This window comes from Lycium barbarum, chromosome 9 (assembly GCF_019175385.1).
Source record: "Lycium barbarum isolate Lr01 chromosome 9, ASM1917538v2, whole genome shotgun sequence".
Taxonomy (NCBI): Eukaryota; Viridiplantae; Streptophyta; class Magnoliopsida; order Solanales; family Solanaceae; genus Lycium; species Lycium barbarum.
This window is the reverse complement of record NC_083345.1, coordinates 4,509,764-4,528,352: the sequence shown is the minus strand read 5'-3', so window position 1 is coordinate 4,528,352 and position 18,589 is coordinate 4,509,764. Positions and strand designations below refer to the sequence as shown.

General features: G+C 36.5%; 1 protein-coding gene across 3 annotated transcripts in view; it reads left to right on the top strand.

Moving 5' to 3' along the window:
• The first annotated feature begins 2,704 nt into the window (after positions 1-2,704).
• Positions 2,705-18,589, top strand: part of LOC132610771 (protein NO VEIN-like) — a 29,775-nt gene continuing 13,890 nt past the window's right edge. Inside the window, exons 1-5 of one of the 3 annotated variants that reach the window (XM_060325138.1) lie at positions 2,705-3,208; positions 5,319-5,674; positions 7,755-8,292; positions 10,641-10,748; positions 12,819-12,996. In XM_060325138.1, the coding sequence (XP_060181121.1) occupies positions 2,939-3,208; positions 5,319-5,674; positions 7,755-8,292; positions 10,641-10,748; positions 12,819-12,996 (1,450 nt within the window). In that variant the 5' untranslated portion in view covers positions 2,705-2,938. Of the gene's footprint in view, positions 3,209-4,576; positions 4,928-5,318; positions 5,675-7,754; positions 8,293-10,153; positions 10,439-10,640; positions 10,749-12,818; positions 12,997-18,589 lie in introns of those variants that run through there. The other 2 variants (XM_060325139.1, XM_060325140.1) reach the window with 2 other exon arrangements.

Sequence of the window (18,589 nt, the reverse complement as noted above, 5' to 3'; positions counted from 1 at the left end):
TTTATCTTTTATTAAAGTTTGAGATCAAATTTATCCTTCTCATTAGAATATTTGATAAATTTGCCTTTATATAGATGAAAGTGTGACTTGGACTCCACAACACAAACATTAGCCACGTAGGCTCTATGTGGACTCCCAAACCTAATTATTTTAACTCATGACCCGTAACCCGTTTACTCATCATGTAAAATATACTCCTTCTGTCGCATAATAAGTGTCACCTTAACCAATTTTTTTTTGTCTCATAATAAGTATCACCTTAGGAAATTAAGATATAAATTGACTAGTTTTTTTTCCAATTCTATCCTTAGACAATAAAGTAACGTCTAAATGATGATTAAAAAAGTCACATAATAACTTGGTATTGTTGGATTCCCAATGTCAAAAGGTTTACTTCTTGTACATGCTCTCAAAAGGTAAAAGTAATTTATTTTTATTATATAGAGACAATTTGGTAAATTTCACATTGCATTATTAATTTCTTAATATGCGTGTTTTTGGCTAAGGTGACACTTATTATGAGATAGAGTGAGTATAATACAACCAGCTTTGGAAGTTTAATCCACTCTCTACCATAGTGAAAAAATCACCTCAAGTCTTATGATCACTGTGAATCTGTAAAACAGACAACAGTAAACAGGCAGTAAACAATTCAAGGGTAAAATAATAATGTTTGTATCATTTTAATTGTATTTATTCTCCTTACTATCTGAATTTCTTTGGTACAAGAACAAATAATCCTTATTGTACATTCAATTATCATCAGGCTCCAAAATCCTGATTCATTATATCTACCAGCATTTCTGCTCAATAAATAACTTGATTGAGTAAAGAAATGGCCTTGGCATATACCCCTTTGTCATGGTGGCTTTGGAGTGGAAAGCATCAAGAACCTAAAATCTCGAAAAGGACTGCTGTAAATTCATCACCTGATTCATTGGAATTGGATACTTTGAAGTTAAGTCTTGATAGGACAAGGAATATGGCTTCCTATCTAGAAAGGTTCATTGGAATTATATGATCGGTAAACGGGCTACATATTATGGGTTAAAATAATTGGGTTTGAGAGTCTACGTGACTATTTTTTTTTATGTTGTGGAGTCCAAGTCAGATTTCCATCCATATAAAGGCAAATTTATCAAGTATCCTAACGGGGAGGATAAATTTAATCTCAAATTTTGATGGAGAGTAAATTTAAACTGTAAACCGTACTAAACTATAAACCGTACTTAGCTTGAAGGGTAAATTTGACCCTTTTCCATTTCATCTATGACACTCAGTAAAGGCACCATCTTTCACTCATACCGACATGAAATTTTCAATTTCTTGCTTCTTTCCTTCCATTTTCTGACAATGTTGTTCACTATTTTCTTAAAAATTTGGCTTTAAGTAAAAATTTTATGTCCCAAAATTTAAGTGAAAAAATCTCTTAAATAAGCTGGGTGACTTTCTAAGTGAAATATAGAAAATAAAGTTGAGTGACTTGCTAAGTATACTGCTCTAAGTAGGCATTTGGCCATAGAAATCAAAAATTTTTTCACCTTTTTTGGAATTTTGAAGTTAGAGTTGTGTTTGACTATAATTTTTTAAATTATATTTTTTGTTGAAACGTAGTTGTTTTGGCTAGGTCCTTCCCAATAGTCGTTGAAAAAGACATGTACATTTAAGTCACATGCAAGTCCTTTTCTTAATTCACTGTTTGCCTCCTTCATGGTGAAGTTTCTATCCTTTTCACATTAATGCATTGTTTGTGTGACATTGAAATGGACAGGGGAGTTGAGTTGTTCATATCGATGTTTACGATTTTGATTGTCACTAGTACATGTTATGCCAAACACACGCCAATTATTAGATTCACACTTTTTCCTTAAAAATTAAGAAAAAGGGAGAAAAATTAAATCGGGTCCCTGTTAGGAAATAGGGTTTATGAAGGTTGCAACTCACGTTTCGTAAGTGAATCTTTTAATATCATTTGTGATAGCAAGTTTATGTTCACACTTATTAGAGTAATTTAAAAATTTATAAAGTCTATGGTAAAAGACTAAAACTCTTATATTAATGCAAAACTGGATGCATTTTAAATTAAAATTAAAACTAAACAAATATTTTAACTTATACACTGCGCGCTAATTTGTAATATATCAACCACAAATCAAACACGAATTAGTCCCTACATTATAATCATTATATTACTATATGTTAAATTATAATTTCTACATTACTAATTATATCACTGCATAACTTTGTATCTATACTAAACGTATATCATATATACTCTCTCCGTTCACTTTGGCTTCTTAAGGGTTAATTTAACTAATCTTAGGATATTTTAAAATTAAAATTAGATGTTCAAAAACTATATAAAAATATTACAACTTGCAATTCGCCTCATATTAACATGATGAAAGATACATCTAAAAATATTGATTAAAGTCCATATAATTTAACTCTCAAAAAGCGAAATGTTATAAGTAAAAGTGAAGTAAGGGTGTAAATTTTTTCCGTAAGTTCAGGTGCATATGAATTAGTACCACAGGGGCAATTCTCAACCATACTATTGAGGTAATAATTAAAAAAAAAAAAAAAGGTGCTCTAGCAGGAACTTTGGAGAAAAGACGACAAAAGAGCCTAGAGACAGCAAGGTACAAACCCACTAACTTTATACCTTTTGGACTTCCAATAAAATTGATTGAGAATATACATGAAAGATTTACATCATTATTAAGGAGGAAAAACTAAAAAAGTTGCAAAGGTTTAATTAGTGTGATCCGCCATGATCTAACCAGTTAGAAAACTCCTTACGCCATCACTTGTAAAATCCGAAAGCATATAATGTTGGAAGACTTCAAGTTTTATGTAGTGTTGACGTAAAAAAAAATATTTAAACAATCAAGCTGCATGTCATTTTGGCGCTTCATCTACCCATAGCAGTTTCACCATGCACCCACAGCCACCGCATCAAGGCGGACGGCGGCGACGGCCACCACCACCGACGCACCATGGCGGCGATCGGCGGCGTAATAATGAGCTTGTTGATAGAGCTGTAATTAAGGCACGTAGAGACCTTATAGAAGCAGGTGAAAATGTGTCAGCTTGGAAAGTGAGTCAATATGCTTTGGTTACGCTGAAGGCTGATTCTTGGGAGTCTTTGGGTCTTAGAATGCAACAAGTTCCCTCTCTCTTTGACCTCATTGTTACTGATAGCAAGGTACAGATTTGTTTATTTTTGTAGATTTTTTGTACTCATTTGTAAACCTGTCAAACGGGGCGGTTGAACTTGGTTGTAACCGGTGATCGGAACCAGCTAAACCGGTCCTAGACCCGAATTCCCAGTTCCCGGGTACCTGTTTGAGACGGCCGGTTACGGGTTGGCCAAATTAGAACTTGTGGACCGGTGAACCGGCCCGGCCGGTTGGCCAACAGGGTAACTGGCCATTTTTTTTTTTTTTTAAATTAGCAAAAACTAGCCGTTAGTGGGCCATTGCCCAATGGACCAAGTTAATATTACTTATATTAATAAGTTAGAAATATACCTACAATATACTTAAAATATATATCTACTTAAATTATAAAATAAAAAATTAGAACTAAACTATATATATTTATAAATATACAATCTTGAATTTTATAATACTCATGAGTTATTAGTAAATATAAAATTTAAGTTACAATACATATGTGTACACACACACGTAGAATATATACATAACATATATAAATATACTTAAGTTAAAAATATACTTGAAAATAAAAAAGTATACAATCTATATTACATATACTACACTTATAATATACAATCTTGAGTTTCTTTATACTTATAGCCATAGGTATATATAAAACTTATATATATACACAAACTAATAAACTATAGTGTCAATTTATGTGTAAAATACGGATTTAAGCAAAAAATTAAAAAAAAATAAAAATTTACACTCTGGAGCACCGGTGCCTGCACATTTTAATAATTTAATTAAAAAAATAAAAATATAGCCGTTGAACCGGCTAATCGGTTTTTTTAAATCAAATCGGGCCGATTACGGGTTGTAAAATTAACCGGCTAACCGGCCCCGGTTAACGGGTAACCGTTGGCCATAGACGGTTTTTTACCCATTTACCCGTCAACCGGCCGGTTTGGCAAACCGGTGACGGTTCCGGGCCGTTTCTACCCAGTTGACAGGTTTACTCATTTGTAGTGGTTTATGATCAATACTGATGCAATGTAAATCATTTTTGTACTATTAGGGCGTGTTATGTATGAAGGAAAATGTTTTATTAGTGGATTTCTTATTTATTTTCTTGCGATCGGTACTTAGGCAAAATATATTATAAATACTATAAGGTTGGGGTTTTGGGTGGGGTGGTGGTTGGGGAGTGGGGTGTGTGGGTGGTGGGGGTGGTGGATTGGGGGTGAGGTGTGGGGTTGGGGTGTAGGTGGGTGGTGGTGGTGGTGGGGGGTGAGGTGGTGGATTGGAGTGGGGGTGGGGATGGGATGGTGGGTTGGGGGTGAGGTGGGGTGTTGGTGGTGGGAGTGGGGTGTGGGTGGTGGTGGTAGTGGAGGGGGGGGGGAGGGTGTGGGGGCACAACATCGACTGTTTCAAAACCCCAATCATATTCATTCTCAATCTCCAAACAGCTACTTCCCTTCAAACCCCAATTTCTCTAATCAAAATTTGAATTTTGGTTATTTTCCATTCCAACAAAACCCTAGTTTTCAGTTTTCATCAAAAGATTATAATAATGAGGTTGTTGATAGAGCTGTAATTAAGGCACATAGAGACCTTATAGAAGCTGGTAAAAATGATACAGCAGCTTGGAAAGAATCACAAGCCGCTTTAGTTATGCTTAATGCTGATTCTTGGGATTCTTTGGGTCTTAGAATGCAGCAAGTTCCCCCTCTCTTTAACCTCACATTGTTACTGATGGCAAGGTACAAGTTTGTTTATTTTGATAGATTTTTATACTCATTTTTACACTTTGTTTGGATGGTTGTTACATATCGTTTCATAATCTATGGTATTATATTGTATTGTGTCGTGTTGTATTGTACTGTATTGTATTGTTTATGAGTAAAATGTTTGGATAGATTTTATCATTACTCACATTAGTAATTTAAAGGATAAATCTACCAGAAAAGTAGGGGTATGGGATAGAGATATTATAGGGTGAAGGATAAAATAAGAGAAGGCAAAATGAGAGGAAAAAAACAAGACTTTTCTTTTTATAGGTGGATGATCTTTCTTTCATGGAATTTTTCTTTATGAAATACTAAATTCTTTATGAAATACTAAATTTTCATTTTCCCATCTTTGTTTTCCCAGATTAATGGCTTCATCCATTGCTTTGTCGCTGTTCAAAGAATTACCACATTGTATGATTTGGAAGTAGCAATATGCAGGAGTGAGGGGGTTGAGCAGTTTGAAGAGCTGGAATTGGGTCCGTTGGTGAAACACCCGCTTATTATCCATTATTTTTCTATCAGTCCTGATGTGTCAGAAGTTTTCAGGATAACAACTGTGGAGCTCATATCCTTCCTTGCTGAATATATGGATGCTGATGAACAGCTTATTAAAAAAAAAGGAAGAAGAGTAAACATAGATGAATTTTTGAACTTCATTGCTGAGAAGAAATCCATTGGTACAGCAGAGAAGCTCGGTGTGCGGATTCAAAGCTTGGGGTATGTGGCATGTTTTCGCTCATAAAAGATTTTACGGAAAAGGGCCTAAAATGCCCTTGTACTATTAGAATTGATACAAAAATGCCCTCCATTCACCTTTGAGCCAGCCCTCAAATACCCCTGTCGTTAATCTATTGGGTCTACTTTGCCCTTATTTTTAACGGTCACGTTAAAATAAAATAATTAAATATTTATTTATTATGTAATATTAATCTATTGGATTTTTTTTAATTTGGGAAGGGTTTAAATTTGGGCCAATCAGATCTGGCCACGTAATAAATAAATATTTAATTATTTTCTTTTAACGTGACCGTTAAAAATAAGGGCAAAGTAGACCCAATAGGTTAACGGCAAGGGTATTTGGGGGCTCAAAGGTGGATGAAGGGCATTTTTGTACCAATTCTAATAGTTCAAGGGTATTTGGGGCCCTTGTTTGAAGATTTTATTTACGTTCAATCAAAAATATTACTAAAAAAGATTGTTCGATTATCAAAATTAGATTTGTTGTTGAAATCGACACTTGGTAGGGTACATAGGGGGGTGTGGACTTTGCAAAAATTATGTTCAATTAAATATTGTAGAATAGCTTCATCTGAGTGTATGGCACTTGTGTTGTGGGTTTATGGCACGCCCCCAGAATAGGGGCCACCATGTTGACTATCTTGACCTGACTAACGTAAGTCATACTTGCCAACACATTTCATAACCAAGTATAGAACATGCGTAGCAACAATCAAGTGTAGTAGTACAGATATATTTTCACTTACCATTCATGATCCTCAATACATTACTCTTACTCAACGAAGACTTGTAATGGAGTACACGGAGCGAACTCTAGATAAATATTTAAACACTGAAGAAATTATAGGTAGAGGCTTATTTCGCTCTCTCTCTCTCTCTCTCAAAAAAACAAAAAAAAAAAGGAAGAAGAAGATAAAGAAAAGGTAGAAGCTGAAACTGTTGACTACCGCTAGAATGATGTGGATTAATTTAGAAGTAAAATGACTAGAATGTCAAGCAACTCCCTCACTCGGGACCTTTATCGTCATCTTTTGAAGTAGATACTTATCTTTGTCGCTTATTATTATCACATCATTGAGTCTTTCGGTGTTGAATGTTCTGAGGATTGATAAAATATACTCCCTCTGTCCCAATTTATGTGATACTTTTCGCTTTTCGAGAGTCAATTTGACTAAACCTTGAAGCTAAATTGTATTAGATTAACTCAATATTTCAAAATTAAATTTTATATAATTGAAAACTACATAAAAAGTACTATAAATTATATCAATTTGGTGAAAAAATACATCTTAAAATGTTGGTCAAAGTTCATACAGTTTGAATCTCGGGAAGCGAAAAGTATCACATAAATTGGGACAGAGAGATTCGCCAATTATGAGTTGGGCGCTTTAGCCATTCAGCCATGGATGCAAAAAGACTCAGTGAGTGAAATAGGTTTTGGTATTCCTTCTCGAGCTTCTATTTCTTCCGTTAAAGGGGATTCGAGAAAAGATGGAATAGGAAGACGTGTTTCCAGAATGCATAATATACGGATTGAGAAGGGGAAGTTAGCAAAGTTAGACAAGATTGGAATGGGCATAGGAACATGTATTCGGTTTACACAATTAAATTCTTTTTGTAAGGTCATTTGTAATTCTTCGATTCCGCGCGGTTGACTTTCTATCAATAATATAGGGAATCCCATAAAGATTATGACCTGGATCAGATCTGACGGTGCCGAGTGGAAGGGCCGTTTCTCAACGGATAAAAGTTTCTCTAGGGATAACAGCTCAACGGATAAAAGTTTCTCTAGGGATAACAGACTGATCTTCCCCAGGAGCTCACATCGACTGGAGTAGTTAATCATCATAAATGAAGAATGACTTTAGTCTTTGTCTTGTCTGCGGGGTTTAATGTATGATAGCTCAAGTTAACACGTGCTTCTCATGCTTCTTCTACATCTTCTGCTGTCTTATTTCTAAACATGTTGTAGTTGATATGACAGTGGCATTTGTGTTCTATATTCAGCAGAATCTGATCATTGGTATTTTCTCATGTATTCCTTTCTTGTCCCTTTCAGGCTGCATATTACAGTTATCAAGCAAGCAAGGCCATTCGAAACTAGTTCCATAAACAAATATCTTCGTACAGTGAAAAAGGAATCCAGCAAACGCGGTAAACACGTAAGGTTTATATCAGGTTCAGATTATGAGAACAGTGATGATGATCAGGATGAAAGTGCTGCACATAGCCAGAGCAAATTGGCAGTTGGAAATATCGAAAGCTCGGATGGACCAACCACATGTCCTTACCCATCAGCGTCTGAAGAAATGACGCGGCTGGGTTTGAAAACTGAAGTTGAGGTTAGCCCACATACCGCCAGTGGTAGTGATAAAAACAGTGAAGGTATTGGGCCATCCAATAGGAAAGGAAAACACGATGATGTTCAGAGTTCCCTGGCTTTACCCAGAAAAGTATCCAAAAGAGAAAAGCTTTTAGCTCGCAGGAATAAAAAGGAAACAAAATTTGATAAGATGTGGAATCAAGGCTCTGATGATTCAATTAAGGTGTTTGTTAACACTTGGAAGGAGGCATGTCGGACAAACACTGTGGATGAGGTATCTATGCCATTGCTTCTGATTTCCTCCAACAGATAATGAACTCAACATACATCTCTAGGAAATGATACTTTCTCAAATTAACTGGTCTACTTTGTATATTGGATTGTTGTTAATATTTGCCACTTCCCTAAAAAGAGAACTTATTCAAAATTGAAGACTTATACAAGATTTACTACCAAAGAGGATTTACAGTATTCTTTTTTATACCTAAAAAAGGTTCAAATTCTTTTGAGAAGTTAAACTAGTATAAGCATTTGGATCTTCTTTCATTTGAGCACTATATTTATTTTTTGATCAAGTAAAAGTATTTTCATTCATAATCATGGCCAAAAAACGGCCGTATACAAGGGATATATCAAAAGGTAAAGAATCTACGAAATATGATTCTCTACAAACTCCACCCAATCCTCTATACAACAAGGAACTTTCTGTTTACACCAAAAGAAAATAAGGGAGTGGAGACTTCTCCTCAACTGAGAAAAACTTGACTCTACTCCTTCAAAAGCTCTCTTGTTTCTCTCTCTCCAAACTGCCCACACCAATGCAAGCGGAACCACGTTCCAAGCCCTTCGTCTTCTCCTCCTTCTCACGCTCTTCCAACTGGGCATCAACTCTTTCACAGTTCTTGGCATTGCCCAAGAAGTGCAGAACCACCTAAACATATCCCACCACAATCTCAAGGTAAGCCCACAATGTAGGTTCATTTGAGCACTATAAACCTTCATCTCTTTCTTGAGAAAGATAAAAGTCTTACTGATGCAGCACTTTCGTTGTGTTGAAGGGCCACTTGCAGAACAAAAAAGCAAAATTTTATCCCTTTCTAAACTTGTACAGAATATATGAGCTCTAACACTGATTCTGCAGCATTTATAAATTCTTTTTTTTTTTCCAACAAGTAATCAGAAGTGTACAGTTAAAACTTGATATTTTAATGGACCTGGCTTTGTCTTCAAAACACCTGAATTACTTTCTCTTTGCACTGCCCACCAAATTCAAATAAAGATAGTCTTTTACCGTTTTCCTGCCCCTTGGTCGTTCCTTTCTTGTGCCAGCACCTGAGCAAATCGGATAGAGCTCGACACTACCCAACGAGAGTCCCTGCATGTTTAGGAACAGCTGCCATAGCATGCAAGAATATAGGATTGATGGTTTCTGGCTTCTCTTAGTCTATATATTTGTTTTTAAGTAATTCAATTTTAATGTTTTAATTCCTTTTCCAGCTTATCAATTGTTTCTTAATAAGGTATGATTTTTTAGTAATAAGCAGGATCAAGAATATGCTGCAGAAAAAAGCTTAGCAAGTATTATATACTTGAAGTTAATTCTTAATTTAATTTAGCAATTGTAACTCAATCCAACTTTATGGCGTTTTGAACTTCGATTAAAAATTCTAAGTTATATAGCTCAAATTGTTAATTCAATTTAGTAAAAGCTGCTTGATTTCTTGTTCAAATGTTTTGACTTTACAATACAACTATGTTATATATTTAATTGAATTGTATTCAGGTGTAGTTTCTAACTTAAGCGAATAATTCACAGTTTACTAACATTCAAATCCAATTTTTAATTTATAATATGATTTTAACACTTCTTTGTAATATCAATCAGTTAATTAATTAATTATGAATTTAATTTTTCTAAAGGGGTACCCAAATGTGAGGAAACAAACATTAAAGATGTTAGAGAATGCACTTGTCCCTCATTGGTTGTGTAAGGATTTCCAAAGGGGTTTAAATGGTCCTGGACCACTCCAGCCATTGCCTTCATGTTGTGGGTTGGATGCTTAGATTCACACATGGTATCAAAGCCACACTTTGGTGAGTCCATTTGCACAATTACTTCCTCTCATGTCCGATCAATCGGGGCTACCCTCTCAACTCAACCTATGGAGCTGCTTTGACCTTCTCCATCAAATCAGTCCATTAAGCCACTGCCATTGCTCCAGATCCACTCATTATAAGCCTGTCATTTGACAGAAGTGCCTGCTTGGAGTATCTTAATTTAAGCTATTGATTCTATTTCTTAATCAATCAATCAGGCTGGGCTTGGGCTCAGTTCTGATTTTTGACATCAATGAATGGGTGGTTGTTGGGGCGGCCAAAGTTTGGATGTTGAATTTCAAAGTTTTATTGCATTTGCAGTGGTAATAAAAAGTTGCCTTTTTCTTTCAAATTAACTTTATTCCTTTGCCTGCCTCTCTTGCAATATTCTTATGATTTCTTTTTCTTTTTTCTTTTTTGGTTCTTTTGAGCACCTGTTTATGGTGTTTGACCATACTTTTGATGTTGACAGTATATTGTTTCAAACACATGTTGATCTTCTGTCAAATTTTCTTTCTATTTTAGGTTTTCCAGAGGATGATTCAGTTCTATAATGCCTTTAAGGAAAAGCAGCGTGCTAGAGTGACAAAGATGTTTTCATCAGATCCATTTCGTGGGTTGCTTCATGTTGCTGTAAGTCTACTGATCAGTTTGATATATAATTTATCAGCCATAAGACACCTGAGGGCCTTCTGCTTCATTTTGATTTAGCATGTGCTTGCTTTGATTTAATGTGGCCATGTTTGAGCACTGAAATGGTATTGCAAGATGTGGTATTCTGTTTTCTGATCTTTACTACCAACTAGGTTAATTCTGTAGAAGTTTCCTGACCATCTGCCATTCTGCCTTCAATGTGATGTAGCACGAGAAGAGAGAAGGAAAAAAAGGAGAGGAATTGAAAGAAGTGGGAGAGTGAGTGAGAAGAACAAGAGTGAAACTGAGATATTTTTCGTTGAAATGGTCTGTTCAATATTTTTTACGAAAACAGCACTCAGATGGTGCTGTGTTGATTACATTCAAAAATCAAATGTGAGTCCTGTAACTGCGTAGGGAACCAGCAAAATCTATGATATTCAACATCATTTACAAGCTCCATTTTGCACCAAAGGGAAAGCAAAACTTTGCAGTCAGCTTTAATCTTTAAATCTGGTTAGCCTTGCCCTCGATGCACCTTCTGTACTTCTATATCCACCAAATACATGTTGCATGGTATTCCACGTCTTCTTCCTCCTCTTCCTGTCTACTCTTCTTCCTTAACAAGCTAGCAGTTAACGTTTTTGGCGTCTCCCATTTCACCCCCATAGTGTTCAAAACAAAACTCCACGGTTTGGTGATTATGGAGTAATGCAAAAATAAGTTTTCTGCTCCATCTTCACACATTTAGCATCCGTTGCTTAGCTACAGTCTGTTTTTGCTAATTTCTTGTGTCAAGCAGAATTCGTGATCTTTTTTTAAATCAATCTGTATCTCTTGGTCTTTTCAACTGTTGCAAGTCAGAAAACGTTTAAAATGCCTCCTACTCCCAACCCTTTGGATGCTAGTATTATAGTTGAGTTGCTATTTCAGTAATTTATGTTTTACCCTTTATCTTTTCCCTGTTTTTGTTTCTAATTGTGATTTAGCTTGATTTTGAACTGATGGCGTAGGAAGAATGTCTATGCGTAACTTTTGGGTGTGTTGTATACTTGTAATAAATAAATAAACGTAATAGCTTTCTAATCTTTAAAGCTTTTAAAATACGTTTTGACACATTTCCATATGGTATCAAAGCAAGGAGGTCTTGTGTTTTTAGTTTTACTGCTACTAATTCAACAAAAATATTTTCACCTGCGTGGCGTAGAACAAAAGAATCTGGCTTGTATGTGAGGGGGCATGTTAGAGAATTATAGTAGATAAATAAAAATGCCATCTCTCTTATTCTTTGAATTTTTAAACAGTTGCGTCCATATGATTCATAGGGGTGTATTATTTGAACCACCAATCTAGTCTCCCTCCCGTGTAGTAGCATGAGCTACCACTTGAGCTTCCGCTTGAGCTAACTTTCCTTCTCTTAGTGCCTAATGTCAATTAATTTTTTTTATCAAAGCCGGGGAATTTCTTTTTTTATTGAATTGAACGTGTTCATTCATTTTGACTACTTTAGCATATTTTCTCCGGTGCTGGTAAGGCTGGGACCGTGGTCGTCCTTCTCCTCCAGAGCGTTGCCTCCTCCTATTCGAGGTCGGATGGCCGCGCCCCGTTAGGCTTTTACGGAGCTTGGCCTGCTTTGCAACTGGGCAATCAGCAGGAGAAAGGCCTACTGGAATCTCAGCCGTCTTCTAGCTTTGACCAACCAAGAGGATCCGGGGAATCCATCAGTCGGATAACAATTTTTTCTAATAGCACTTCCCAGTCCTTTTTTCGAGTTTTTTGATCTCACTCAGAATGCTTTTTAAACGATTACGTGGTATCTCCACTATAGAAAGAAAAAAAAAATCTAGTAAAGTAACTATTACTTACAAGTAAACCAGATATAAAGATGGCGACTAGGGTTGCTGTTTCCATTCTTATCATATTTATATAATTTCAAGACCCCACGGCGATAAGGGGCTAAAAGATCTACTACTTTAATTCCTGTTGTACTTTTGTGATTTTATTAACTAGTTTATGGCTGTATATCTCTTACATATCTTTTGCTTATTTGATTGTATTATGACTTTGCAGGTTACATCTATTCAACGTGGAATGTGGGATAGTTTGTATGATGAAGTTCATACATTTGACCAACACGGAGTGACCAAAGCAGGTACTGAAAATTGTGCCGACTCTATATGCACCGAGGTTGAATCAGCTGAAAGGGATGCTACCAATCCGTCCGAGAAGCTTTTGGAGTGCGGAAGTGGTGAGTTGTACACCACTGAGATTTTTGGTTTGCTGATGATAATGTGCTAATTGACAACCAACGAGGGTGTCAACCAAAAGTTTGAACTGTATAAAATACGGGGGAAAATATTATTATTGAATTGTGTATCTACATTATTACGCTAAGCCCTATTTATAGACACTACATCCTAATTCTTTTCCATGTAGGATACTATCTACAAATCCTATTCCTATTCCTATTCTAACACTCCTCCTCAAGCTGGTGCATACAAGTCATATGTGCCGAGCTTGTTACAGATGTATCTAATACGAGGACGACTGAGTGACTTGGTGAAAATATCCGCAAGCTGATCACTCAGCTTCACAAATTTAGTAACAATATCTCCGGAGAGTATCTTTTCCCTGACAAAGTGACAGTTAATCTCAATGTGCTTAGTCCTCTCATGAAATATCGGATTTCATGCGATATGAAGGGCCGCTTTGTTATCACACACAAGTTCCATCTGACTGATTTCTCCAAATTTTAGTTCTTTGAGCAACTGCTTAATCCAAACTAGCTCACAAGTTGCTACAGCCATTGCTCGATATTCTGATTCAGCACTAGATCGAGCAACAATACTTTGTTCCTATTAACACAATATATCTGGATGTAGAACGTCTATCAGAGGTTGATCCTATATAATCAGAATCTGTATATCCAATGATCTGCTCATGGCCTCAATTTTCGAAAAGCAGTCCTTTACCTAGAGCGGACTTAATATATCGCAGAATGCGGACAACTGCATCCCAATGACTATCACAGGAGAATCCATAAATTGACTTACAACACTCACACGAAACCAAATATCAGGTCTAGTCACTGTGAGATAATTCAACTTACCAACCAGTTGCCTATATCTTCCAGGATCACTGAGTGGCCCCTGTCCTGGCAGAAGTTTAGCATTCGGATCCATAGGTGCGTTAATGGGTCTACATCCCATCATTCCTGTCTCTTCAAGAATGTTTAAGGCATACTTGCGTTGCGAAATAACAATACCTGACGTGGATTAGGCAACCTCAATGCCTAGAAAATACTTCAGTTTGCCAAGATCTTTAGTCCGGAAATGCTGAAAGAGATGTTGCTTTAAATTAGTGATACCATCTTGATCATTGCCAATTATAACAATATTGTCAACATAAACCACCAAATAAATACTCAAATCTGGAGCAGAATGTCGATTAAATACACAATAATCTGCTTCACTGCGAGTCATGCCAAGCTCCTAAATTACTGTGTTGAATTTATCAAACTAGGCTCGAGGAGACTATTTCAGACTATAAAGTGAGCAATGCAATCGACACACCAGATTAGACTTCCTCTGAGCAACAAAACCAAGTGGTTGCTCCATATAAACTTCCTTCTCAAGATCACTATTGAGAAAAACATTCTTAATGTCCAACTGATAAAGAGGCGAATGGCGGACAACAACAATGGATAGAAAAAGACGGATAAATGCTATTTTAGCCACGGGGGAGAAAGTATCACTCTAATCAAGACCAAATATTTGTGTATACCCTTCGCAACAAGGCGAGCCTTAAGCCGATCAACTTGACCGTCCGGACCAACTTTGACTGCATAAACCCAACAACAACCAACAGATTTACCTGAAGGAAGAGGAACAAGCTCTCAAGTACCACTCTGTGTAAAGCAGACATCTCGTCAATCATAGCATGTCGCCATCCGGGATGAGAAAGGGCTTCACCTGTAGACGTAGGAATGGGGACAAAGGACTATGATGATACGAAGGCATAATTGGATGATGATAGACGATGATAAGTTAAACGGGTATAATGTGGGTTAGTATTTTGAGTGGACCGTTTACCTTTCCGAAGTGCAATCGGCTGATTAGGAGGAGACGAGTCCATAGTAGGTGCAAGGTCCGGTGCATGACATGAATCATCTGGACCTGATGCTGGACGCGGTAGACGATGATAAGTCAGAAGTGGTGGCACTGTGACTGGAGATGTAGAAGTAGCTGTAGATTCCTCAAAGGTCAGTGTAGGTTAAACCTGAGGTATTGGTAAGACCTCAGAGATATCAGGATAATCAGAAGGAGACCTAAAGTAAGGTTGAAACTCAAAAAATGTGACATCAGCAGACATAAGATATCAACGGAGATCAGGTGAGAAGCAACGATACCCCTTTTGAACCCAAGCATAACCAAGAAAGACGCATTCAAGAGAGTGGGGCTAATTTATATGTCCCTGGAGCTAGGTTATGCACAAAACATGTGCTCCCAAAAACACGAGGAGGAAGAGAGTATAGAGATGACTGAGGATAGACTATGCAATATGGAATCTGATTCTGAATAGAAGATGAGGGCATTCGATTAATTAAATGGCAAGACGTGAGGACTGCATTGCCCCAAAAACGCAGCGGAACATAGGATTCAATGAGAAGAGTGCGAGTAGTCTCAATGAGATGTCTATTCTTCCTTTTTGCTACCCCATTCTGCTGAGGGGTGTAGGGACAAGATGTTTGATGAATAATTCCTTGGTGAGTCATAAACTGCTGAAACTGGGAGGATTTGTATTCTAAGACATTATCACTATGGAAAGTATGAATAGAAACACCAAATTAATTTTGTATTTCAGCATAATACTCTTGAATATAGAGAATAACTCAGAACGATCTTTCATTAAGAATAGCCAAATATATCAGGAAAAATTGTCAATGAAACTAACAAAATAACGAAATCCTAAAGGTTAACTGACTCTACTAGGACCCCAAATATCAGAATGAACTATTGAAAAAATAGACTCTGCACGACTCTCAGCACTGCGCGAAAAGGTAGTGCGAGTGTGTTTCCCAAGTTGACACGACTCACAATCTAATTTGGACAGACTAGACAAACTAGGCACCATCTTTTGTAGCTTGAACAGACTCGGATGTCCCAATCGTTTATGGATCAAGTTTGGAGGATCTGTAATGGAGCATGCTGTAGAGGAATTAGGAGAGGTAAGTGTTAGATAGTAGAGGCCTTGTGATTGATATCTTGCACCAATCACCTGTCTTGTATTGTGGCTCTGCATAACAAAAGAATTATCAAGAAATATTATGGCACAATTTAGGGCACGTGTCAAACGACTGACAGATGCAAGATTAAAAGGACAACTAGGGGCATAGAGAACAGAGTTTAGAGTGACAGAAGATAAGGGATTAGCTTGTCCAAGCCCTTTTGGTTTTGTTTGGATCCCATTGGCTAAAGTAACCGGACGAAGAGACTATGAATAAATAATATTTGACAGAAGTGATTTGTTACTAGAAATATGATCAGAAGCACCTGAGTCAACGACCCACGATGGAGGGATACTAGACTGTGAAACACAAGCGAAGTAAATACCAGCAACATAAGTATTAGGCTGAGAATCCGTGGCTACTTGTGGAGATGTCTGCTTACTTTCTCGATACTTAAGGTACTCATTATATTCAACTTCAGATATAAGCCTCTGATTTCCTGTAGTGTCGGTTTGGGCAACATGAGCATTGTTGGGTGATTGACCATGATGAGCACGACATACGTCACGAGTGTGTCCAAACTTATGACAATAACTTCACTAAACATCATTGGGTAGTGGACCATGTAGAGCACGACATACGTTGCGAGTGTGTCCAAATTTATGACAATAACTACACTTAGTTCGAGATTTTCCAAAGCGACCTCCTCCTCGTCAATTATCTATAGATTGAGATGTTCGATTCTCTATGGTTTGAGATGTGAGAATAGAGGAATCACTGTGTGATTAGGAGGCGCAGCAAGACGAAGCAAACGAGAAAATAGTTCATTAATTGCAGGAACCGTAGGACTAGCTAAAATCTGATCATGCACTGAATCAAGGTTAGTAAGAAGTTCAGTAAGTGTAAGAACTAGACATCTGTCGTTGCTCCTGTTGTTTTTCAACGTAAAAAAAAAAAAAGGTCAAAAAAGTGGCCGGAAACAGTGCAGCAGTCACCGGAACCCTAATTTCAGCTATCAAAAATATAAAGTGCTCGGAAGACCTCGGCGACCTCAACTGAAGAGAAACAAGAATTCAAGATAGGAGAAATTTTATGCATGTCAAATCTAATCTATTGGCTAACTACTAATATATCACTTTCGATTTCTGCTTTACTGCAAGTTGTTGGCCTAATTTCAACCAACATCTTTGCTCTTGTCAAATCCAACCAATAGTTTTGCTGAAAATAATGCCATACACTAGCGTTTTTTCTTCTCTTTTATAATTTAAGTTAAATATATGTATGAAATAAGTTAAATATTAAGAAAGTTAAAATATCGGTGAATTTTAATTTATAAGAGCTAGTACGTGTACTGTTCACATCGGAAAAATTGGTCCGGTGATTATATTCTATTATGGCTCTGATACCATGTGTGAAAATACGATAGAAAATATTATTATTGAATTGTGTATATACATTATTACATTGAGCCCTCTTTATAGACACTACATCCTAATCCTTTTCCATGTAGGATACTATATACAAATCCTATTCCTATTCCTATTCCTATTCTAACAGAGAGTAAGTTTCAGGGTAAGTAGAAGTAAGATTGGATACACGCACTGCAAGTTTAGTGAGCATGAGAAGAGCGATATTGAGGTGAGTTCGATGGGATTGCAGTGTCAAAATGCAAACAATTTAGATATCTAGGCTTTTTGTTTCAAGAAAATGAGCTTATTCAAAAGAAAATAGAATGATAAATGAAGTTGATACTTACTAGTGTGTTATGTGATAGAAGGATGCCATAGTGAAATATAAGTTCTACAAAACAGTTATAAGAAGGGCAATATGATATGGTAGTGAACGTTGGGCCATTAAAGTCCAACATATCCACAAGCTGAGTATTGCAAAGATGTGGATGCTAAGATGTATGTGCAGTCATACAGAAGAGTATAGGATAAAAAAATGACCACATTCGCCAGAAGATGCAAGTAGCATGGATGAAATGAGATAACGTTGTTTGAGATGGTTTGGTCATGTCCTGCATCGACTTACAGATGCACCGGTACATAGGTGTTAAAGACCTACAATCCCTTGGAATCAATGCAGACTTAGCTAAAGATAGAGAGCAATGGAAGAAAAATATCCATTATAGGTGATATCAGATAGTTACCAGTTTTTTTTTTTAAAAAGGCGATACCTACTAGTTGGGAATAGGTTTTAGTCTTGTTAGTACGTGGATTTTGAATGTATAGCTTTTCTAGGACTGTTTTCACCTCGTCATAGATTATTATACTAGTAAAAATATACAGAAATTTTAAAATTATTATTATTATTTTAACGTATCACTTTTATTTGGTAGAATGATGACATTAGTTGAGCTTAAATGGAGAAAAAATATGGTCAATGAGGATTCATATAATTGATTTCAACTTGTTTAGGACTGAGGCATAGTTGTTGTATTCTCTCTTCAACTTCAAGTGTGTAACTCAAATATGCCTTCAGCTAGTATCAGAAAGTAGACAAGGTGTAATAGCAACCTTAGATGACAGAAATCTAGAAATGGCTAGCTTGCTTCAATTGGCTGCGGATTAACTGATTCACGTATGATAATTCATGATTCTCCTTGATTGAT